The 25818-nt window shown below is 41.6% G+C and overlaps 1 protein-coding gene across 2 annotated transcripts in view; it reads left to right on the top strand.

Annotated features, from left to right (window-relative positions):
• GREM1 (gremlin 1, DAN family BMP antagonist) overlaps positions 1-11990 on the top strand; it is a 14002-nt gene extending 2012 nt beyond the window's left edge. For both annotated transcript variants that reach the window (XM_029239251.1, XM_029239250.1), the window contains exon 2: positions 7782-11990. In XM_029239251.1, the coding sequence (XP_029095084.1) occupies positions 7783-8337 (555 nt within the window). In that variant the 5' untranslated portion in view covers position 7782 and the 3' untranslated portion in view covers positions 8338-11990. The remainder of the gene's footprint in view (positions 1-7781) is intronic.
• The last annotated feature ends 13828 nt before the right edge of the window (positions 11991-25818 follow it).

Consider the following 25818-nt stretch of genomic DNA (forward strand, 5'->3'; position numbering starts at 1 on the left):
TTCCCTTCTCCCTCTCTCTCTCTCTGTCTCTCTCTCTCTCTCTCTGTCTCTCTCTCTCTCTCTCTGTCTCTCTCTCTCTCTGTCTCTGTCTCTCTCTGTCTCTCTTTCTGGGATGCAGGACTTAAAAGGATGGACTTTTCAAAGCAAGGAGGAAAAGAAGAATATTAAACAAAATTACAGATTCTCATCTCCTCCCGGGCACACTGCAGCCTACAGTGGTAGGCGATTTGATTACCATCACTGGATAAATTGCACACTCCAAATTGTTAGTATTAACTAATTATTTAAGGGCTCTTTAGAACTTAGTTGCTGTGTGTAGGGCTGTGTGTGTGTGTTTAACCCCCAGGTCATTGTAGGAATTAAAGTGTTTTGTAAACTTTGTAATTTCACAGGTTTCCTATTTTCTTAAAAGTTCGTTTTGAGTGAAATGTTTTGGTAACCCATGCACGATCTATGGGAAATCCAAGTTGGCTAACATAGACTTGTGTGAATGGTTACACAGGGGAGAACAGAAACCTATTACATCCTCACCTCTCTGAATGAGAGCTGCCTGCCTTGTCTTCTAAACTGAAGCCCTAATCGTAAGGTTTAAGTGTTAAAAGTGATACAATGCCACGAAATTTTATGCCACAAACCCAGCTCCCAAGAAATGCTTGTCAGCAGCAAAGCTGTGGAGCAGCAAAGCTGTGCAGAATAGAGAGTGTAGGACAGACGGGAAAACCTAAACCTTTTATGTAAAAGGAGTGGGGGAGGTAGGGGAGGTGACTGTAGCATCCAACCGAAAGCACAAATCAGGCCAGTGTTATCAGCCTATGTCTTACATCTGCAAGGAATTGTCTTTAGTTTTAACATATGCTCTTAGAAATGCAAAGTACAACAATAATTCCTGGGACCAGAAAGGTTTTTTTCTTTACATGTGAACAAAATAGAGAATTATTTGAGTCACAATATTGTCCAAATTTCATTGCATTAGAAACAAGTCCATGTGTCCCTTATTGAATACCGTGCTGAATGTCCATAGAATAGTGGTTAAGGACATGTGTTTGGGGGCTAGGGAGAATGGGGCTCAAACCCTGTCTTTCCCATGAGGGGCTGTGCGACCTTGGACAAATTCCTAACTTTTCAGAGTCTGAATTCCCTGATCCGTAAAAGGAAGATGATATTGTCTACCTCATATTTTGTTGTGAAAAATCAATTATAAAATTCAGTCAGAATTGAGCATAATGCCTGGCATAGGGTTTAAAAAATAGAGGTGGCTCTTAGTGGTGGTATTGGGAGAGGCAGTAACATTATGGGGCATCAGCGTGTACCACAAGGTGGTTCTGAAATGAAATCGCAAATCCCACTCACACAGGGACCAACACACATCTTTCACTACAACATAGAACCTATGGCTTGACTGACTCTCAATAGTGCCGCCCAGTGAACATTTAACATTTATTACTTTCTAACTTGTCTCCTGTTGACCACAAGAATTGTATACCATCATTAACTTCACCAAAAAATCTTCGGATGAGCCTTGAGAGCTCCTGAGATACTTAACTACTAGGTGGTCTCCTCCCTGCCCTATATGATGTTGGGCCCAAGCCTGACTTAGCCTGAATGGTCTTCAGAATAGGGAGGTTGCAGTTAGGGTACTTGCAATACATACAGGATGAGACTTTATCCTCTACTAGTTTGCCTTTGGTGCGAATTGTCTGAAAACAAAAAAATCAATGCAGTATATTCTTTTATTTTTTTTAATTTATTTGTTTATTTATTTATGGCTGTGTTGAGTCTTTGTTTCTGTGCGAGGGCTTTCTCTAGTCGCGGCGAGCGGCGGCCGCTCTTCATCGCGGTGTGCGGGCCTCTCACTGTCGTGGCCTCTCCCGTTGCAGAGCACAGGCTCCAGACGCGCAGGCTCAGTAGTTGTGGCTCACGGGCTTAGTTGCTTCGTGGCATGTGGGATCCTCCCAGACCAGGGCTGGAACCCGTGTCCCCTGCATTGGCAGGCAGATTCCCAGCCACTGCGCCACCAGGGAAGCCCAATGCAGTATATTCTTAAGAGCTTCTCTGCTCAATTTCTAAAAGTTGACTGCCTTTTTAAAAATTAAAGATCCAATTTAAAAACAACCTTTGCCCTTCTCAAAGATTTAGTTCTGAGAAATAGGAATAGGGTCTTCTAAAACCTGGCCTGCACTTAGAGCCTGTGCTGTCACTTCCATTATTTTTTTAATACAGGGGAATAATTTGATGGCATGCCTGTTGAATAGCTTTCTAAAATTCAATGCATCAAGAGGAATTGATCAGCCACAGACATCTGGCTTGCTGGTCATTGTCTCCTCACTGTTTATCCCACTCAGCACTCCATTTAACTGAATACAAGCAGGTTGGTTAGCTAACATGAGAAATACGGCAAGAAGAGTGCTGAAAGGAGCTGGCCTAAACTTTCCCAAAGACATCGAGAATATTAGAAACAGGTTACACGTAACACTTTTATTTCTGATTCCCCAGAATTACACGATTGTGTTCTCACAGCCTGGCGAAGATTGGAATAAATCACCATGACCTGCACAGGACGGAGGGTGGCTGATATGGGGTATTTTTGTGCAGATGTTCGCTGTTGATCACTTGGGGCAACCTGAAGGAAAGCATCAGATAGAGGAGACATGCTCTGAGAGTATCTACGTCCTCTGGGACAAATGGATTAGAGGGGAGAACAGTGGTAAAGGAAGAAAAAAGATAGGGGTGGGTGGGTCTTGCTGGTGGGAAACAGTTGCAGAGAAACTCATCATGAAAATGTGATCACATTAGTTGGAGAAGCAGAAATACATTAAGGGGAAGTTGAGGTAGCATTTGAAAAGAATATTGTCTGCAAAGGAGAATAAAGGGAGGTCTTTGTGGCTGTCTGATGCCCTCTGGGTCCATGAGATGCACCTTTCATTTAATAATGTGAGTGGGTCATTTCACGAATGCAAATTACCAGAAATGTTTTCAGCTCTCGTTTGGATATGGATGATAATTCATAAGGCCTAAATCTGGATTAGCCTTTGGATTCATTTTTGATAACAAGGCACTTTGCTAGGTGTTGATGGGAAAAAGAATTATCCTCAAGGAACTTACATTTTCTTGGTTTCCTCCATGTCTGTGATATTTACAGAGTGCAAATTATTTGGTGGCAATACAATTGGGATTTCAGGAACACAACAGCCCTATTTCCTTCAATGAGTAATCAAGATCATTTTGGTGTGGAGGAGGTTGGGTGACTGACCACAGTGACTTGACAGAGCCCTGGTGCTAGAACTGGTTCTAGTTCTCATCCCCCTCCCTCTTACTTGTGTGGGATATGCAGAGTCCTTCAGAGCACTGCTGTTCTCTAAGAAGCTGAGGTCTCTGTTGATTGAGATTCCTAAGGTTTTTTTTGTTTTGTTTTGTTTTGTTTGCGGTACGCGGGCCTCTCACTGCCGTGGCCTCTCCCGTTGCGGAGCACAGGCTCCAGACGCGCAGGCTCAGCGGCCATGGCTCACGGGCCTAGCCGCTCCGCGGCATGTGGGATCTTCCCGGACCGGGGCACGAACCCGTGTCCCCTGCATCGGCAGGCAGACTCCCAACCACTGCGCCACCAGGGAAGCCCCCTAAGGTTGTTTTTTTCCTCTCTCCAAATAACTAGTTATAAGATTTAAGAACTCAAAAGCTGAAGATATTTAAAGAGTAGGCTTTTTGAAAATGAAAAGCTATTTCATAATATTTTTCACACCTAATAAATTTTGAGAAAAATTTACTTTTCTTCTGTCACTCTAAAAAAAAAAAAGTCTGTCACTCTAGACCCCTTTTTCTCATGGGGTTTGCACACTCCCATAGGAACAGGAAGTCAGTCCAAATTAAAATAGAAAACCACAGTTGACTAATTTTGAATTTACTGCTTTATTGTTGGTTTCTTCCAGAGTGAATACAATGGCTTTTTTTTTTAACATCTTTATTGGAGTATAATTGCTTTACAATGGTGTGTTAGTTTCTGCTGTATAACAAAGTGACCACTATACATATACATATATCCCCATATCCCCTCCCTCTTGCGTCTCCCTCCCACCCCCCCTAGGTGGTCACAAAGCACCGAGCTGATCTCCCTGTGCGATGTGGCTGCTTCCCACTAGCTATCTATTTTACATTTGGTAGTGTGTATGTCCATGCCACTGTCTCTCTCTCTAAAAAAAAAATGGTTCTGAAGAACCTAGGGACAGGACTGGAAAAAAGATGCAGACGTAGAGAATGGACCTGAGGACACGGGGAGGGGGAAGTGTAAGCTGGGACGAAGTGAGAGAATACAATGGCTTTAATTGGAAATATAAACCCTATAGTGTTCTCCGTGGGACCACGTAAAAAGAAGTAGGTATTTGGAGTTTTCTTGGAAAAAGGAAGAGAAGCATTAAGAAGCTCCCTATAGGCTAGACTCTGCTGATCTTCAGCATGTGTGAAGACATTTTAAATGCAAAGAACAGAAACTCTGTCGGTCAGTGTGGTCCATGACAATCATTCATTGAACAAAAGAGCATCTACTCTGCCAGGCATGGAGGAAGAGGTGATGAAAAAGCCCTCATGACTCTCAGACTTGATATTTATTTAATGACAGATGGGAAATGCCAGATAGGGAAAGCTGAGTATAAAGGAGGTCCTTAAGTGGTGTAGAGAAAGAAAATTGCATTTTTTGGGGTATATGTTTGTGGGTATGGCTGGCCCCATGACTTGAATCTCTCCCATGCAGTCAATATACCTTCCCAGTCAAGTCTCAGGTTGGCCTCTGTGATGTTGGCTCTGAAATCTTGGGTTGTTCTGGAGGCCATTTTTAGGAGGGATGGGGAAGATGGTGGGTGGTGGCCTAGGGCTGTCTTACGTGTTCCTCTTGGAAATGGGCAGAGACTGAATTTTAGTTTAGATCCTGGCCTGGAATTGAATAAAAACAGAAACTTGTGAAAGCTTCTTGAATTCATAATATATTTGCCCAGGAGACTGGACCGTCGTGGCTCAAGTTGTCCTACTCTCTGGAGAAAATCAGCACTGTTTTATAACTGGGCTTTCCTCATGAGCGATGTTTTAAAGACAAAACAAGGAAATTAATTTGTTGCTGTGGTTGAGGCAAAAAATGCTCTGTTTAAAGAACAAAGATGCTGTAACATAAACTGACAAAAGCCAGGGAGTCAGAGCAGGAGCTAAATGTCACATTATCAGCTCCAAACTTGAACTTGCCCAAAAGTATTAGGTTAATGTCTAAAAGATGGTGCCATTTAAGAATATTTTGAATTTAATATTTAATTATCTTAATTTGACATTATCCTTAGGGTTGCATGGTATTTACTTACAGGGGCTGCCCTTTAGAGAATGCAGATTCCACCCTGCCTTTGTCTTTGAAAGGTAACTGCTCCAGCTACTAATACCAACTTGGATAGCTCCTTGGGGGCCACAGTGAGGTTACAATTAAATTGCATTTAGTGGTTATCATGTGTCACACTGGTGGACAGAAGAGAGCAGGGACATGGGTGCTTCACAGCTGTGTCCTCGGGTTCAGAACTGTGGTGGACATGGAAGACGGGGGAAACCTCTGGATTCGGGTCAGACTTGGTGTGATGGCCTGAGGAGGGAGGCTGGGAATTTGAAACTGTACTCATTGAAGAAAATCCCTCCACATTTTCACAGCTCCCTCTGTGCCCCACGGCTGCAGGTGCTACAGGTGTTGCTGCTCAAAGCTTGTTAGAAAGGCAGACCTACTGAATGATAGGATCTCATTTTAACAATATCCTTCTTAGGATCTCATTTTAACAATATCCCCAGGTGACTGTCTGCACACTCAGGTTTGAGAACCACTGTCGCAGGAGAATCTTAAGACTCTGATGCTTCCCTCTTGCACCCTCTTTTATTTTATTTTATTTTATTATTATTTTTTTGCGGTACGCGGGCCTCTCACTGCTGTGGCCTCTCCCGTTGCGGAGCACAGGCTCCAGACGCGCAGGCTCAGCGGCCATGGCTCACGGGACCAGCCGCTCCGCGGCATGTGGGATCCTCCCGGACCGGGCCACGAACCTGTGTCACCTGCATCGGCAGGTGGACTCTCAACCACTACGCCACCAGGGAAGCCCTAACTTTCCGGGTTTTTTGTCAGTTTTCCCTTTGCCTCCACTCCACTGATTTCATTTTTTTTTTTTTTTTTTGCCATTGTTCATATGCCATTGTTCCTACTGACCCATATCTAACTCCCGACCCATCCATAATAATTCATTATCATTAACTTATTCAACATGTCTGTGGCACTTACTAATGTAAATATTTGCACATACCTGTTCTCTTGTGTCCATTCTCTACCTTCTAAATTTTATATACACACACACACATATGTGAAGGACGTACTTCATTATTTTAAAAGTACATGGGCTTCCCTGGTGGCGCAGTGGTCGAGGGTCCACCTGCCGATGCAGGGGACACGGGTTCGTGCCCCGGTCTGGGAAGATCCCACATGCCGCGGAGCGGCTGGGCCCGTGAGCCGCAACTACTGAGCCTGCACGTCTGGAGCCTGTGCTCCACAACGGGAGAGGCCACGATAGTGAGAGACGCGCGCACTGCGATGAAGAGTGGCCCCCGCTCGCCACAACTGGAGAAAGCCCTCGCACAGAAACGAAGACCCAACACAGCCAAAAATAAATAAATTAATTAATTAAAATAAATAAATAAATAAAAATAGAACAATGTGTATCGTGGTATTAAGAATGATATAATGAATATCTGTGCCCAGTTTAAAAATGAGAATGTGATCCAGGAACCTTATGAATTACGTGATCTTTCTGGTAAAGTAATTTGTTCTGTCTGCAATACCACCATATTTAGTTAGTTCTCTAATTGCTTTCAGTTTTACATCAATTTTGATCTGAACAACATATCTGGGGATATGAGGTGTTTGTATCTTTGCTTAAATAAAGTCATTTATTGAAAGGTAAAGTGAAAATTTCTCAAGGTCAGAAAGCAAGCTGTTATCCTAGGACTTCGACTAGAAGCTGAGTCTTGACTTTTCGTCTAGTGCTCTTCCTGTGAAGGATTCTTCCTCCGTCTCGCCTCCACACATCTCCTTCCGATGCCTGATAACACTGAATATCTCATAAGCATCCAACCAAGCGAACTCAGGAAGGGCTCAGGCCAGTCAGGGAGAAATAGTGAGACCCTGTCCTGTCAGATGAGCCCTCTGGCTGGCGAGGCTAATTCATCTATTTACGTAGTAGGAACTTAACCAAATATTGTCAAGTACAAGAATGAATAACTATATATAAAATAAACAACAAGGACCCTAACTATATTCAGTGTCTTGTAATAACCTATAATGGAAAAGAATCTGAAAAAGAATAAATATATATATGTATAACTGTATCACTGTGCTGTACACCTGAAGCTAACACATTATAAATCAACTATACTTCAATTAAAAGAAACAAAGAATGAATACAGTTAAGGGACCATAATACGAAGTCAAACGTAGTTGGTGTCAGAAGCCAGGAAGCAGTTCCCCTGGGAGGACAAGTGACAGAGCTCACATCTTGGCTTATTCACTGGCTGACCCTGGGCAAGCTATTTCATGGCTTAATGGCCCAGAGGGTAACGAGAATAACAGTACCTAATGCACGGAGATACCGTGACAGGCAATGAAATCGTTTACGTCAAGCGTTTAGCAAGTGCCTGATAAAACATTAGCTGTTTTATGAATGTTTTCATTAATTATCTTTTCCATTTTTCATGTCTCTCCTCTCTGTATCTCCCCCCTTTAGCATGAGCCGTACGGCCTACACTGTGGGAGCCCTGCTTCTCCTCTTGGGGACCCTGCTGCCGGCTGCTGAAGGGAAAAAGAAGGGGTCCCAAGGGGCCATCCCCCCGCCAGACAAGGCCCAGCACAATGACTCGGAGCAGACTCAGTCTCCCCAGCAGCCTGGCTCCAGGAACCGGGGGCGGGGCCAGGGGCGGGGCACTGCCGTGCCCGGGGAGGAAGTGCTGGAGTCCAGCCAGGAGGCCCTGCATGTGACCGAGCGCAAATACCTGAAGCGAGACTGGTGCAAAACCCAGCCGCTGAAGCAGACCATCCACGAGGAGGGCTGCAACAGCCGCACCATCATCAACCGTTTCTGCTACGGCCAGTGCAACTCCTTCTACATCCCCAGGCACATCCGGAAGGAGGAAGGCTCTTTTCAGTCTTGTTCCTTCTGCAAGCCCAAGAAGTTCACCACCATGATGGTCACGCTCAACTGCCCCGAACTACAGCCACCCACCAAGAAGAAGAGGGTCACTCGTGTCAAGCAGTGTCGTTGCATATCCATCGATTTGGATTAAGCCGGGCCTACCCAGCCTGTCCTTGGGGTGCAAGCCCCCAGGCGGGCCCAGAACCAGACCCTAAATCAACCTGATTCTTACTTGGCTTAAATCTAGAGGCAAGAAGAACACCCGCTGCCTTCTGCCAGGAGCCTGCTAGTGTGTAGTTTGTGTGCATGAGTGTGCATGGGTCCCTGTGGGTGTTTGCACACACCAGAGGAAACACAGTCTCTGCTAGAGGGCACTTCCTATTATGTAAACGTATCTGCTTCCACGCGGGATGGTACAGAGAGCCCACACCACCTGAGGCACATTTGGAGGGGCAGGGTTCTGCCTTGGTCTTCCATGTGCCCTCCTGGGGACCAGAACCTCCCTTCAGAATGAATGTTAATGGAAGAGGCTACTCTGAGGGCAAGAGACCTGTTTTAGTGCTGCCTTGGCCTTAGGATATTTCAACCTGTGCTTGCTTTCCCCCTTCCTCTTCCCTGTCACAGTCCATCCCTTCTTAGGATCTCAGTGACTATTTCCGTCTAATCCCCTACCTGCCAGAGGTTCTAAAGGAACTCACTTGACCACAGATGCAAATGTTTCCTATTTGGGGAAGACCTTTCAGACTCTGGGGGAGGCTGGTAGGGCAGGAAGGTTAGAGGATTGAGAGAAGGGAGAGATTGCAGGTGAGGACCAGTTGGCCCAGCAAAATTCAGGAGGGAGGTGTGCAGAGCCTGGAAAGGCCAACCCCCAAACACGGTGAGACCCATGCTTTAGCAAGTTTTTTCCTGGTATTTAAAGAACCCAAGGAAACAGAGGAGAAATGAAATTGCCCCCCAAAAATCATTAACTTTGTGAGTCACTGTGACTGTGGAAATTAGCTGTAACCCAATACCAAACTTAAAACATAAATATTGACCACTCCTATTTTCAGAACCAAGTGAGTGAGCGAAACCAAAACATCCCCTCCTGCTTTGCCCCTCAGATGGACAAAAGATGTAGTTCGGAAACCCGCCCCCGCCGCCCCGCCACAGGAATAGGAAAAAGACAAAAACCTTATAAGCAGAAGGTCTCATTATCTTTCCTTTAGGCTGGGGTATAATCACCTCTTTCCCAGTTCCTTATTCCTGTGTCATGTTTCTGAGAGCCACAACCCTGTATTGTAAAGATTCTGCCTCTGCCAAATGTACCTGACAGTGAAGGACCACGCTAAGATAAGAGAGTTTAGGCCTGCTCCTTTTTAGAAAGAAGTATATTTGGGGTCTTTTTGTTTTAGCCATCTACAAGAGATTGAGCTGGAGAGCAGAGGAGAGTAAGGAAAGGAAGGAGATTGCCTCTGGCTAAGGAGTAGTCAAAAGTCAGGGAGGACATGTAAGGGATATACCAGCCCTTCTTCCTTTGCCCTTGAAGGGTCTAATGGGAACCCCCAGTTAAGAAATGAGAGTATTTGTGTGCATTAGCTGTCCTACAGCTGGTAGGATTTATGTAACATTGTAACCATTTGGAAACTACTGTTCCCTGATTAAACTTAGGTTATTTGCAATGCGTATTTAGTATTTATCTGATGGCCAAAGCACAGGGTGGGTGAACCTTCCTGCATTTTGGATTTGGACAACTTGCTCTCTTCAAGCCTGAGGTTTTATATGTAACCCCCCCCCACCCCCGATACTATTCTTGCCTTGCATCCTCTCAGTCTCACCAGTCAAGTCATGTGTAACATGGGAAACAAACACCATAGACTGGTGTTTCAGTTGCCCATGAAGGCTCCAGCATTCAAAGAACCAATGCAACTAAAGAGGCTGCTTTTATTTTATTTTTGTTTTGGTCCAGTGCTTTCCCTACTAACAAATAAATAGGAACCATACTTTGAGGCAGAAGTCATCTTGAACACCCGAAATATTGGGTCTAGTTTTAAAACTTTGAAATTCACTACTGATGAGTCTACACTAGGCGAATTTGTGCAAACACATAGTCTGCGCATGTCACATACACCGTACGCCCCTGCCCTAAATCCTTGTATCGTCCACGTCCTCCCAACAATAAAACACAGAATGGATTTAATTAAGCATGCAAATGCTAAGCTAGAATTTTGAGGGTGGGGGAGAGGAAAAGAAAGGGGAAGGAGCTGAAAATATAAAACCACACTAGAGAGGAAGAATGACGCTCAGAAGCAGCAGACACCGAATCTCTCTTGTTCTGACTCTGCCACAAGCATGCAGTTTTGTTAAAAAGAGATGACTTCAGTTGGCAGCAGGAATCTTCTTTTAGTAGCTTGTACCACAGTCTTTTTTTGCTTTTTTTTTTTTTTTTTTTGCGGTACGCGGGCCTCTCACTGTTGCGGCCTCTCCCGTTGCGGAGCACAGGCTCCGGACGCGCAGGCTCAGCGGCCATGGCTCACGGGCCCAGCCGCTCCGCAGCACGTGGGATCTTCCCGGACCGGGGCACGAACCCGTGTCCCCTGCATCGGCAGGCGGACTCTCAGCCACTGCGCCACCAGGGAAGCCCTGTACCACAGTCTTGCATGTAAGTTGGATTTGGCTTAAGTAAAGAGAATTTCCTCAAAATGAGCTTTGCTGGGGTAATCAGCAGCATAACTGCCCTAAAAGCACAGCACTCGCCAAAGAGGGAAATGTCTGCTTTTCTTATTGTGTCTACATTAAGACTAGCCCAAGTCCCGCGTGTCTTCCAACATTTATTGAAAGTGCCATATCTGTCACATATTGTACTGGAGTCACCGATGATGTAATGATATGTTTTTTTCATTACTACAGTAGAATTTTTTATGGCAAGATATTTGTGATCTAGATCTTTCCTATTAAAATAATGCCAAACACCAAATATGAATTTTATGATGTACACTTTGTGCTTGGCATTAAAAGAGAAAAACACATCCTGCAAGTCTGTAAGTTGTTTTTTGTTATTGTAGTTCTGCAAAGTTAAAAATGTAAGTGAAAAATCTGGAGGAAAGGATAATTTCCACTGTGTGGAATGTGAATAGTTAATCAAAAAGTTATGGTTATTTAATGTAATTATTAACTCAAATCCTTTGGTCACTGTGATTTCAAGCATGTTTTTTTTCTCCTTTATATGACTTCCTCTGAGTTGAGCAAAAGAAGAGGCTGGCACATTGTATATTGTTGGAGGCTTTTATCAGAGGGAAACAAAATCTTGACACATCTGAACGTGTGTTACAGAGTCAAGACCTGAGCTTTTATTTTTTTAATTGAATGTTCCTTAAAGGTTAACATTTCTGAGGCAATTTAAGAAAGATCTTAAATGTTATTTTGGAAGAATTAAAATGTGTGTATACAAACAAATAGCAGATAATAATGAACAGTTCACAAGTTCCTTTAAGGAGAAAATCTGAAATAAAAAATGTATGTACAGAACATTTATAAATGACCAGTTAATGCTGAAGAGTGAAAGTAGTTCTACTGATTTGTCATTCTCAATATATTTAATATCAACTGCATTATGTATTATGTCTGCTTTAATCATTTAAAACAACAAATTTATGAAGACTATGACTGGGGTCCTCTGCTGTCTATGAGGATGAGAGGGGATTTGATAGTCTCATAAAAGCTAATTGGGTTGAAAGAAACGTTTTATGAATCTGTAACTAGAATTTAATTCCACCCCAATAATGTTCTATATAACCTTTCCCAAAGAGCAATCAATAAATTGAACCGCTTCTCTGTTTGCGTGTGTGTGTGTGTGTGTGTGTGTGTGTGTGTGTGTGTGTAGTGTGTTTCACTGGTAATGTTCACAGGGCAGGGCTGGGGCAGGGATTCACTTGTCATGGGAAGGGAGGTAGAAAACAGATCATGACATCTCTTGTGATCTGAAAGGAACTTTATTTTCTCCACTCAGACCTTCCAGGTCCCACTTGATTTCAGGAGGACACCTCAGGCCATGGCAATTAGAGGCAGGGGAAATCTGGTGAGCAGTGGAAAGCACCAACCTCTTCCCCAGAGCTAGAAAGAAGAGTTAGAATGCTTCTGAGAAGCCTTCAGATACTGGAAGAATTGTCATACTGAAAAGATAATAGCTTTATTTTGAGGTGTTCAAGGGAAAAGGGGGAGAAAGATTTGGGGCTCAGTAGAAGAAAGAGCTTTCTAACGACGAGAGTGATGCGGCAATGCAATGAGTAGCCTTTGAGATGGTCAACTCCCTGTCCTTGGAAATATTAAAACGTATGCTAGATATCATTTGATAGGGATTTGCAGCATTGTGAGGTATTGTCCTGGATATGCAATTGAATGAGTGGATTTCTGAGGTCCCTTTCTACTCAGATGTACAATACAGAATTTATACTAGGTATTGGTACTCTGCCAGTGATAATGAAAGTGTCAGCAACTATATATGGAGTGCTTATGCCAGACACTGTCAAGGATTTTATTTTGTTTTCCACTTAATTTTCATAGTGACTCAACACTATGTATACCATTATCATCACTGCTAGGAGGCAGTGAACTCACAAGTCTTAACTTCAGTAGCTGTGTGCTTAAACACTGGAAAATTGTGAGATTTTCAACTTATCAGTTTGTTCTTTTAAGGATAGAATGCAGCAGTCTAAAAATAGATCCAACTCTTGCTTATTTCATCTAATGATGAAGGCCACCCTGAGTTTGTAGATGGCGTCATCAGGAGCCCCATCTCTGAAGCATTCAAAGCCTCTTTGCCACCTCTCTTTCTGTCGCGGCCTCCTTGGACTTGGAGCGGAAAGAAGGCAGCAAGTACCAAGGAGACAGTGTCCTCAGAAAAGCCACACTCACACCTAGGAGGTAATGGCTGGACAGGGTTTGAAAAGGTGGTGGGATTGGAAACAAATGCATTCTTTCAAAAAAAGTATGTAACAAGACATCAGCAAAAATGTTGGAGCGAGGAGTTTTGAAAATTTTTTCTTCCATAAAAACAATGAGAAACTGGCAAAAATGTTTAGAACTCTGGAAATTAACCTAAGGCTTGCAGCAGTCTGAGGAACATTTATTGAAGAAAAAAGCTGAATCTCCGTAACAACAGTGAGCACTGTGATATTGTAACTTGCCCTATTCTCATCTCCCTCTCCAGTTCCATAGAAGACTTGAAAACCGACAGCTGGCAACTATAGTGAATACCAGCAGTCTGGCAGCCACTGGAAGAGGTAGAATGAGACTGGAGTTCTTTCAAAGCCAAATACCCAGAGAACTGTAATTATTTGACCTGTCAGGCCCTGAAGGCCCCCCTTGCAAAGGTATCTTTACTTGACCTAATTGGAAACTGCCAAGTGTGAAACGCCCCGTTGAAAGCAGAGGCAACTGATTATTTTTGTGGCTGCATGAGGCAGTAGATAGCAGTTGGGGCAAGCAATACCCTAAGCAAAAAGCTTGAAAGTATGGGGCTTCGCGTGGTGGCGCAGTGGTTGAGAGTCCGCCTGCCGATGCAGGGGACGCGGGTTCGTGCCCCGGTCCGGGAAGATCCCGTATGCCGCGGAGCGGCTGGGCCTGTGAGCCATGGCCGCTGAGCCTGCGCGCCTGTGCTCTGCAACGGGAGGGGCGACAACAGTGAGAGGCCCGTGTACCGCAAAAAAAAAAAAAAAAAGGGGAACAGTACTATGAAACTTACAAAAATAAAAAGGAGTATAAGAATACCGTAAACAATTGTATGCCAACAAATTAGAAACTTTGATAAAATGGACAAATTCCTAGTCTTTTAAGCCTTACTCCTCTCTCTTCCCCTCTGTCCCACATCTGAGCAAGCTGAGAAGAAAGCCCAGGTTCTCTTTCATTTACCACTGATGAGATGATTGAACTATACAAGGGCCCCTCTCCCCCAGGTGGGAACCCTCATCCCAGCATCATTCGTTAACCATCCTAAAAACTGCAAGTCAGTTTCCCTTCCCCACTCTCTTAAGCCATTTTCAGACCAGGTTGGGAGGCCTGCCCTGCTCTCCACAGAAAGCCTCATTATGTGAGTAATAAATCTTTTCATATACTCTTGGGGTGTTTGTGGTGTCATCAGTCTGAACCAAACTTTGGGTAAGGGTCTACTCTGTTCATACAGGTGTTCACAACACCTAGAAACACACAAACTCCTGAAACTGACTCAAGAGGAAACAGATACTTGAATAGAGCTATCAGAAATAAAGAGATTGAATTCGTATTCAAAAAGCTTTGCACAAAGAAAACCCTAAGACCATATGGCTTCACTGGTGAATTTTACCAAATATTTAAAGAATTAATACCAATTCTTTATAACCTCTTCTAAGAAAATAGAAACACTTTCTACCTCATCCTATAAGACCAGTATTACCATGAAAACCAAAACCAGACAGAACATCATAAAAGAAAACTATAGACAAATATCACTTATAAACATAGATGCAAAAATCCTCAGCAAAATACTGAGTAACTGAATCCAGCAACATACACAAAGGATTATACACCATGCTTAAGTGAGATTTGCCCAGGAATGTTAGGTTAGTTCAATCATAAATCAATGCAATATGACATATTAATAGAATATAGGAAAAAAAACACAATCATATGGAAAAATCACTTGACAAAATCCAACACCCTTTCATGATACAATCACTCAACACACTAGGAATAAAAGGGCATTTCCACAACCTGAAAAAGGGCATGTATGAAAAACCAACAACTAACATTACTTAAAGGTGAAAGAAAGGCTGAAAACTTTCCGCATTAAGATATCTTTACCACTTCTTTTCAATATTGTACTGGAGGCTCTAGCAGGGTAATTAGGCAAGTAAGGGAAAATAAAGTCATCCAGACTAAAAAGGAAGAAGTAAAACTATTTCTATTTTCAGATGACATGATCTTATATGTAGAAATCCTAAGGATTTCACAAAAAATGTATTAGTGCTGTCTTAGTCTATTCAGGCTACTATAACAAAATACCACAGATTAGGTAGCTTATGAACATCAAACGTAACTTCCCACAGTTTGGGAGGCTGGGAACCCAAGATCAGGGTGCTACATTGGTCAGCTGAGGGCTTGCTTTCAGGTCCCAGACTTCTTGTTGTGTCCTCACATGTTGAAAGGGGCTAGGGATATTTCTAGATCCCCTTTTATAAGGCACTAATCTCATTCATGAGGGTCCCACCCTCATGAATTAAGCACCTCCCAAAGGCCCCACCTACTAATTCCATTATCTTTGGTGAGGTTAGGATTTCAATGTACGAATTTGGGGGGACACAAACATTCAGACCATAGCAAAAGCTAATATCAAAGTTGCAGGATACAAGATCAATATTCAAAAATTAATTGTACTCTATACACTAGCAGTGAAAAATCTGAAACAAAATTAAAAAATAATTTCATTTGCAATAGCATCAAAAGAACAAAATACATAGGAATAAATCTAACAAAGGAAGTATAATAAAACTATAAAACACTGTTTAAAGAATTTATGGGACACCTAAATAAACAGAAAGACACCTTGTGTTCATGAATTAGAAGAATTAATATTGCTCTACAGATTTCACACAATCTCTATCAAAATCCTTAACTGGCTTCTTTGAAGAAATTAACAAGCTAATCCTAAAATTTATATGAAAATGCAAGGGACCTAGAATAGCCAAAATATTCTTGAAAAAGGACAAAGTTTAAGGACTCACACTTCCTGATTTCAAAATTTACAATAAAGAATTGCTATAAGGCGAACACTCTTTTAACGGCCATTAGGTTAAGAAATATGATTTTTCCAGTCTCTCCATAAGCTCATATATGCCCCAGCTCAATTTTACCATTTTTCACACCATAATAATAATCACTCTCCTAACTTTTACTGTAATTTCTTTGCATATCTTTAGTTTTATCGCCAAATTGTGAATCCCTAAACTCTACAGTTTAGTCTGGTTGCAAACGTTTAAGTGGGAAAAGATAAAAGCCTAAATTACAGCAGTGCTAAACCCCTTCCTATGATCTTAATGGTGATTACCAAGTAGAGGATTACCAGTGTTCACTTCCTGTTGCACCAACAAGTTTACTGGGAAAAAAGGTGAAAATAATTGTATGTATCAAGGTATTTAAAATAATTATTCTCCCAGAAAAATGATACAGATGAACTTTGCAACGCAGAAACAGAGACACAGATGTAGAGAACAAATGTATGGATACCAAGGGGGGAATGGGGGGTGGGATGAATTGGGAGATTGGGGTTGACATACATATACTACTATGTATAAAACAGATAATGAGAACCTACTGTAGCACAGGGAACTCTACTCAATGCTCTGTGGTGACCTAAATGGTATGGAAATCCAAAAAAGAGGGGATATATGTATACGTATAGCTGATTCACTTTGCTGTACAGCAGAAACTAACACAACATTGTAAAGCAACTATACTCCAATAAAAATTAATAAAAAATAAAAACAAACAAAAAATAATAAAATAATTATTCTCACTGTTCCCTATCATCATATAAACCAGGCTTAGATTCTGATGCTCACAAAAGGACTCTACCATCTTCAATACTTATGATCAAAACCACCTTCTCTATCCTATTTATCACTAAAGCACGTAGCATGAGTCCATTGGAAATGAGCTTCACTGCCATCCAGACAATCCATTACACAACTGTCAATACTGATCCCTTGAATGTAGAAGTTTATACTATGTACAATGACAGCAGAAGTTTAAATATGGGAATAGCTTTTAAGTAGATACCTATTGTTTGTTACTTCTTTCATCTCTTTTCCTTAATTTTTTTTAGAACTATCCTTCCCTCATTCCATGTGGTGCCATCCAGGCTTCTTATCACTGTATCTTTTTTCCCTGATCCCTCTCTAGGCATAGGCGTGACATAAGGCCACAGCAGAAAATCAGAATACTCATTCCACTTGGCCACCATGACTGGCTTTAGAAATGGGCTTGAAACTCAAGCTGAGTCCGTAGAATCTTCCTATGTGATGGCTGGGAGATCTATTTCCTCTTCTAGGATCACAAGTCATAATAAGCCTGTAGAACAAAATCTGTTGACAGCCATCTTTCCCAAGTGTATGGATAAAACTTTCTGAAGAATGAAGCTTCTACACAGAAAAGTAGAGCCAAAAGATGAACTAAATATCTTGATGACAGATTTTCTTTCCCCTGGATCAAGATATGCTGGAAGTTAGGCCAACCTCTGAGTCATTTCATATTAGTTATATATTGCTCTGTAACAAATTATGCCAAAACTTAGTAACTTAAAACAACAAACATTTACTATCTCACACATGTTCAGATAGGGATCTGGGAGTGACTAAGCTGGGTGTATCTGGCTCAAAATCGTTCATGAGTTTGTAGTCACGGTGTCAGCAGGGGCTACAATCACCTAAAGGCTGACCGGTGCTGGAAAATCCACCTCCAATATGGCTCACCCCCATGGCTGTTGGCTGGAGGCCTCAACTCCTCACAATGTGGACTTCTCTTCATGACATGGGAGCTGGCTTCCTTCAGCAAAATAATCTAAGAGAAAGCAACGGGGAAGCCACCATACCTTTCACGACATAGCCTTCAAAGTCACATACCTTTACTTTTATTTTATTCTATTAGTCAGAAACAAGTCACTAAGTTTGCCCACATTCAAGAGGAGGGTTTTTAGGCTTCAACTTTTCAAGGGAGAAGTATCAATGAGTCTAAAAACTAGCATACTTGCAGTTCCATAAATAAATAAATTCCACTTTTTGGCTTGGTTTGTATTGGACATATGTCACTTAAAACCCAAAGAGTCCTGACCAACATCTATATCTGCATCACTAAGAAAGTTTTAGATTTTATAATCTCTTGCTTTTACTCTAGTGAATTGGTGTCTCATGATCTCTTGCAATCAGAGCAGTGTTACCTTCGCCATCTTACATATGTATCATCAGTAGCAACAAAACTAGTCTACAGAAGGTGAGACCTTAACATATATCAGAGGTAACTAACTTTCTAGCAGGCCCAGAGCATGGCCTTCTTGATAGGATCCAATATTTAGTACCATGGAGCGACCTGTTACACTGCCTTTCAATTCCTCTCCAAATCTCAAACTCAGGCATCCTCTTCGTAGATCAAAATTTTGGAATCAGTTTTCATTTAGAAGAAGAAAAGGCCTAATTAACACTTGTTCACCTTGAAGTTTTCGATTTAAGGGCCCAGGAAGAGAATATTAATGTTGAAGATTCTAAATATTACATTTTTGAAAATTTATGCCAGTAGAGCGAAGTAAAGGATGCTTTGAACAGAAGAGACCGTAAACCATGGAAAAGAAATTGTCCCTTGAATTACATTTATAAACTAGTTGACTAGAAAAATTATTATAAATTTTAAAAATTAATTCTTTTTTTATTAAATATATCAGTGAGTGTTCTTGGTTATAAACAACAGAATCCAGTCTAGGTAGTTTAATCAGAAAAAAGTATATTAAAAGTTATTAGATAGCTCACAGAACCTCTTGAGACGGGGCAAGAATCTTGTTTGGATGTTACATAAGAATATAAAATCCAGAAATGAGCTAGCCATGGACAATGTCCAACACACCATGGGGCTGTTGTAGGAAAACCCCACTGGTTTGCCTACTATTCACTTTTTATGTCACTAGGGAACATGTAGAAACTGCAACCCAGCTGCCCAAGAACCCAAGGACTCCCTCTCTGTGCTTGACAGAAATTGAGTCTCTATGAATGGTTGCTGACTCAGGTTGTTTGCTTCTGCCTACAAGTCTAGTGTAGTGTGTCTGCTCATTGGGACCTAGGGCAAATTATTAACTTCATGGGAGTCTGGGGAGTACAAGTGTTTAGCTTTCTATGCTCTATAGTACAGTAGGCAATCTAAAAGGATACAGGAATATGTGTCAAAGTAATTCATAAACACAGGGGTGGAAAAAAACCCAGATTTAAAAGGCTTCTAATGAAAGACATCAGTCTCTTGTCCCATCTCTCCTACCTGACTCTCCTCAGTCTCATCCTCAGGATCAACTGTTTTCAATTCTTTTTGTCTGTTTCTTCTGCCATTGCATCCATTTTTCCCATTTCTTATTTTATTTTTACGTATTGTCTGTCAGCAAAGTGTTGTGGGAAAGAATCCTTAGCTCATTCGTTGTCCACTTTGCTCACTCTATCCTATCAATACAATTATATCACAAATTTTGCTTACATCAATAATCAGAGTTTGCATTGTTATGACAATTATTATTTACTGCTGAATTACTTTTCTTTGTTCAACTTTTTGATCCTAGAATTATTTGATCATTTTTCATTCACTAGGTATTCATATAAATATGTGTATATATTCTTATCCTTATTTTTATATTCTCCATTGTTTTTTATATGTCTATAATACTGATTTTTAGGTGTTCAAATATTTCAAAGAGGGACTTCCCTGGTGGTTCAGTGGTAAAGAATCTGCCTGCCAGTGCAGGGGACACGGGTTCGAGCCCTGGTACGGGAAGATCCCACATGCCACGGAGCAACTGAGCCCACGTGCCACAACTACTGAAGCCCGTGTGCCTAGAGCCCATGCTCTACATCAAGAGAAGCCACCACAATGAGAGGCCCGTGCACTGCAACGAAGAGTAGCCCCCGCTTGCTGCAACTAGAGAAAGCCCATGTGCAGCAATGAAGACCCAACACACCCAGAAAGGAAGAAAGAAAGAAAGGAAGAAAATAAAAATATTCCATAGAATATGTTAGTTACATTTTGTTCACTGAAGAACTCCCTTTCAGGGCTCTCTACTTAACCTGCTTAAGTGTGGACTGGTTATTCTTTATTTGAGAGTTCTCTGAGTCCTTGTACATTTTAAAATGTCTCTGGTTTTTCCTCCTTTGATTTATAGAGTTAATGAGCATAAAATTTTAAGGCCCTCAGAATTTTTAAGGCATTCCTCCATTGTGTTCTATGTTCTGCCATGCTTTTAAGAACCTCAAAGGAATTCTAATTTTTCTCTCTGGAAACTATTAGGGATTTCATCTCTTGTGTTCTAAAAATTCACAATGATGTGCTTTGATGTTGAGTTTCTTCTTAATTTTTTTTTAAATTTTATTTTTATTTATTTATTTTTGGCTTTGTTGCTGCATGCAGGCTTTCTCTAGTTGCGGCACACAGGCTTTCTCTAGTTGCGGCGAGCGTGGGCTACTCTTTGTTGTGGTGCATGGGCTTCTCATTGTGATGGCTTCTTTTGTTGTGGATCATGGGCTCTAGGCATGAGGGCTTCAGTAGTTGTGGCACGTGGGCTCAGTAGTTGCAGCACGAGCTCTAGAGTGCAGGCTTAGTTGTTGTGGCACACGGGCTTAGTTGCTCCACAGCATGTGGGATCTTCCCGGACCAGGGATCAAACCCATGTCCCCTGCGTTGGCAGGCAGATTCTTAACCACTGCACCGCCAGGGAAATCCCTCTTCTTAATTTTGATAGGCACTCCATAAATCCTTTTAATCTACAGAATCATGTCCTTCAGTTTGGGGACATTTTCATGTATTATTTCTTTGTAAATTTCTCCATGTTTTTTCTCTGGTCTCTCTTTCTAGAAATACTATTAGTCAGATATTAGACATCCTAGACCAATCCTCTTAGTTTATTATATTTTCACTTCTATTTCCATAGATTTTTTAGTGATTTCCTGAATGCACTATTACAACTCTTCTGTGGGAAGCAGATTTGTAAGTGGCCCCTACCATGTTTTAAGTCATTCCCCCAGGAAAACCATATTCAGATCTTTACATGGTACCCTCTCCTTCAGTGTGGCTGGGTCCTGGAACTTGATTCTAATCAATGGAATGTGACAAGGGGAATGGGATCCATGTGATCATCACGTGAATGTGATTGCATAGAAGTATAGCTCCCATCTTTCTAGGATCTTTCTCTTTCTCTTCGGTGGCTTTGAAGAGGCAAGCTGCCATGAATCCTACAGCTGCAAGGAAATGAATTTTGCAAACTACTTGAAGGAACTTAGAATTGGATCCTTCCCTGGTCAAGCTTCTGATAAAAACCTAGTTCTGACTGATACATTTATTGTTGTCTTGTGAGACCCTCAGCAGAGGACACAGCTAAACTGTGCCCAGACTCCTGACCCACAGAACCTGTGAGTTAATAAATGTGTGTTGCTTTATGCCATTGAGTTTTTGGTAATTTGTTTTGCAGCATAAAAAATACATATTTTCCTATGAGTTTTAATTTGGGCTATTATGTATCATTTCTAAAGGCTCTCTTTTGCTTGTTCTCCTTCTCTCTCTCCCTTTTAAAGAAATATCCTGTTTTTGTTTCATGGATGTGATATCTTTTTCCTTTGTCATTTTTTTCCTGTTCTCTCTATTGTCTCTGTTTAACTCTGACTTTTTTGTGTGTGTGTGTTTAATTTCTGACTTTTCTAAGATGTTGGGGATCCTTAGTGGTGTTTCATATTTAAGAGTGACACTCTGATAAGTTGATGAGAAGATCTGTGTGTGGGAAGCATCATTAAATTGGTATCCTTAACTATGAAGACATCTACTGGTGAGGCAACCTTTACATCGGGGGAACTCCCAGATGTCAGTATTTAATGATCTTTTCTCTGGGGCCATTCAGTTTTCCCAAAGAAGGCCCTACTATCATCTTTTTTGGACACAACTAGTCTTCTGTGAGGGTGGGAGAAAAAGGATGGGTGTGTTCTTTGTTTAGCATGACGACTTTCATTTATTTCTCTTCTTTTTAGCTCTATGGCTCATTGCAGTCTTTAGTTGTCCTGAATTCAGAGGTTTCCAGGTTATTTTCTTAAAAGAATAAGCCTTTTTTAATGGTCAAGTTAGGTTATGTGAGGTTACGGTTGCCTGGTATAACCTGGTGTTCCAGTTATCTCTTTTTGCATGAAAAACCACTCTAAAACTTAGTGGCTTACTTTTTAAACTTATTATCTCTTATAGTTCTATGAGTTGACTGAATTCAGCTGAGCAATTCTTAATTGGGGTAGAGTTTTCTCATGCTGGCCAGATAGCACTTGGGGCTGGAATCATCTGAAGGCTCAAGTGGGGTAAATGACTCCAAATGACTCACTTAGATGTTTGGCAGTGAATGCTGGCTACAGCTGGAAGCTTAGTTTCAAATGATCCCTTCATGAGTCTTAGGCATCTGAGAACATAGTGGCTGGGTTCCAAGAGCAAGTGTTCCAAGAAAAAGAAGGAGCAAGCTGACAGTTTCCTAAGGTTGGGCCTGAAAACCTATATAGTGTCACTCCCACCATATTCATTTGGTCAGACTAGACTTGCCCAGATTCAGGCAAGGGGATGACCCTACCTCCGGATGAATGAAGTGTCAAATAATTTGTGACCATCTTTAACCTACCACACCTGACTTTCCTGGCTGGGAAAGGACATGGGGGTTCAGCCCTTCTGCATATAGACTTAGACTCAATCTCCTTGTGTCCAGCTTTGCAACTCACTGTGACATCTCTCTTCTGCTGCATCTTGCTTCTGAGCCTTGATTCTCTCAGGATTTTTAAGTCAGTTTGAAGCTTCTTCCATTGTGCTGTCAATGTTCACTGTCCTGTCTGCCACCCATTTCCTAAAAATGTCACTGAAATCACTCAATTGCTATTGTTATTTTTTCTCATTCTTTGGTCTTGTATGTTCATAGTCTTTATAGTTTTTACTTTCATTTTAGTGGGGTTCCACAAGGAAGAAACGATAAAGTCATGTGGTACGTTTTTCTGAGTCCAACAAAATTTTATACCCCTTGTTACTTGAAAACAAGTTGATTTTGTAGAGTGCTTTAAAATTTTAGTTTTTTTAAAAATTTTAAATTTATTTATTTATTTATTTGGCTGCGTTGGGTCTTCATTGCTGCACGTAGGCTTTCTCTAGTTGCGGTGAGCAGGGGCTACTCTTCGTTGCAGTGCGTGGGCTTCTCATTGTGGTGGCTTCTCTTGTTGTGGAACATGGGCTCTAGGCACATGGGCTCCAGTAGTTGTGGCACATGGGCTCAGTAGTGGTGGCTGGCAGGCTCTAGAGTGCAGGCTCAGTAGTTGTGGCGCATGGGCTTAGTTGCTCCGCGGCATGTGGGATCTTCCCGGACCAGGGCTCGAACCCATGTCCCCTGCATTGGCAGGCGGATTCCTCACCACTGTGCCACCAGGGAAGTCCCTGCTTTAAAATTTTAAGATGCACTTTTGTATACGTAATTTTGTCTGATCCTCATTAATTTTGAAAGAAAGGCAGGAAAGATATTTAAATGATCTCTATTTTAGAGGTGAACAAGCTGAAATTGGAGACACAAAATGATTTGTACAATGTTGCACATGTGATTTGCTTTCATTTAAATCCTCTAGAGAAATATTCTGGAATTAAGTCTAAAGGACAAGGACAAGTCAAAGAAAATAAAATTTGTCTTTCTTTTTATTTGAGGGGGAGGATGCTGTGCATGGAATTCAGAAGAACTACAATTTGTATAGCATTGGAGAGGCCACATCACAATCTGGAATTTTTATATAAATGGGTAGTGGTGGTGGGGGTGGGTCAGGAACCTATTTAGTAACAAACTAGGAAGATTTTGACGACCTAACTCAGCTTCCTACTCAGGCTACGCTGGTGATTCTGTTCACTTGATCCACATGCTGGGATGTGAGAATTTTTTCCCACATCCCTTTGCAGGAGCCCATTTTGGCTGTTCTTAGGGTAGTGACTGCGTTTCAAAGAGGAAGACCCTATAATATCTCCCAGGCATACTACAAAGGAAATATAAGTCAGCAGACAGTTGGATCTGGATCTGGGCCAGGATAACTCGACTCTTCTTGTAGAAGGTGCCATGGGATGTCTAGTGATGGCAGGTGATGGAAGAAGTGGGTCCCCTCAGCTTTATGTCTTGTCTGAAAGATGATAACCATGCTAATAAATTTAGTGCCACATTCTTTACAGTGTGCTCATCCGACCCCTAGAATAAGGCCATAAACCATAATGGGGTCCATGATGCTTTCAATTATTAGACATTCATTTCTGCTCTTCAATTTTTTTCTCTGCTGCCCAAATTTGGCTTTATTGATGTGCTTTCTGGAGGCATGGGAGAGGGCAGGGGTGGAAAAAAGAGTCTACTTTTTAGAAATCTGAGAAAAAATTATATGTCTATCAATATAAAACCTAGGCTCCCTAATGGGGGAAGACATAACAATTTGTCATTGTATCCACAATAAATACATAGATATAGCATAATGAACAGGGCCTATTTGTGGGCATTCCTGAGTCTTTTCAGAGCCATAGGCTATTTTATGTTATCTACACTCTAATTAAGAGAAGCATTACATTTTTCTTTTGGTAGATAGAAGTTAGGATTTGTGTAACCCTATGTCTAAGGCTTTTCTGAGAGCAGGAAGGCACCCAGAAAAGAGTTTATGGGATGTGGCACTGAGCCCCAGAGAGAGGCTGAGTTTGTTAGGAAAAAAGGAAAAAGAACAGAAGTCGGTGTTAAAAAGAGGACACTTTATCTGGGTCTCTTGCCCTGACACTCAACCCTGAAAAATTCCCTTTCCAGTTGTTTGAAGCATGGCTGGAAAGGTTAGTTTCTTCCTTGCTGGTCTCTCCCTCTACATTTTATTAAACATTTCAACTCTTCACTGACTTTCTAGACACACTATCAAAACTTGAAGACCAGACCCATAACAAGATCTCACCTCTGATGCTCACTCATGATTCAAAGGAAACTGGGCACTACTCTCAAAACAGGATTAAAGAATCTTTAATGTTAATGAAACACTAAATGCAAAAATTGTGATTCCAACTCCCTTTGGAAATTGAAGACCCTTAGACATCCTACTCTGAGAGCTTGTCATGCAATAAAAGTAAAATTTCCCCATCCATTCTTATGTCTCACCCAAGATTCTGTTTGTGAATGACAGTCTTTCATGAGCAAAAAAACTCCAAAAAGTAAAAAACAAAACACAAACAAAAAAACAGGCATACTTAGTGAAAAATGAAGAAAAATTATGGAAGAGAATCATGTCTCTTGGAGAAGTTTGTCAGGCTAAGATTATGCCAAATTTCTTGGTGATTCTCTTTTTTTAACTTTTGGTTGGCTGCAAACATTTCACCTGAGCGATTGGCGTAGGGGAGAATAGATGAGAAGAGAAGGCTTAGGTAATAAGTGAAGACAAAATTTTGGTTTGGTTTGTAGGTTTCCAGAAGGCCCTTAATGGAGAAGACTAAAATTAGAATGAAATTGGGTGGAAGGGAAATATACAAAGGACTGAGTAATATCAAGCAATCTGTGGGGATCCTTCAGTAGAAACCTTGTGCATTATATTGGAAAGTGACTGAACCATGTTAGTAGTGAAGAATGCTGCTGGGAGCTTTGTGTGATGTCCCCAGTACAGAATTCCTATTGCCATTTCTGCAGTTGTCCCTAGACTCTAGGGGGGTAAGGAACAGGTGAGGAGAGAGAGGGTGGTGTTGAGGCACGGGGCAACTGGAAAATGTTCTTAATTGTGGTGCTTACTTCTTTGCTTGCTCCCCTCTGAAACAATCTGGGGGAAAAATACCCTGCATTTGTCTTATTTACTCATGACCAGAAATGAAATTAGAGCCATGTACTGAC

The sequence above is a fragment of the Monodon monoceros genome, unplaced genomic scaffold (genome assembly GCF_005190385.1).
Source record: "Monodon monoceros isolate NGI ecotype Baffin Bay Population unplaced genomic scaffold, NGI_Narwhal_1 Super_Scaffold_21, whole genome shotgun sequence".
Taxonomy (NCBI): Eukaryota; Metazoa; Chordata; class Mammalia; order Artiodactyla; family Monodontidae; genus Monodon; species Monodon monoceros.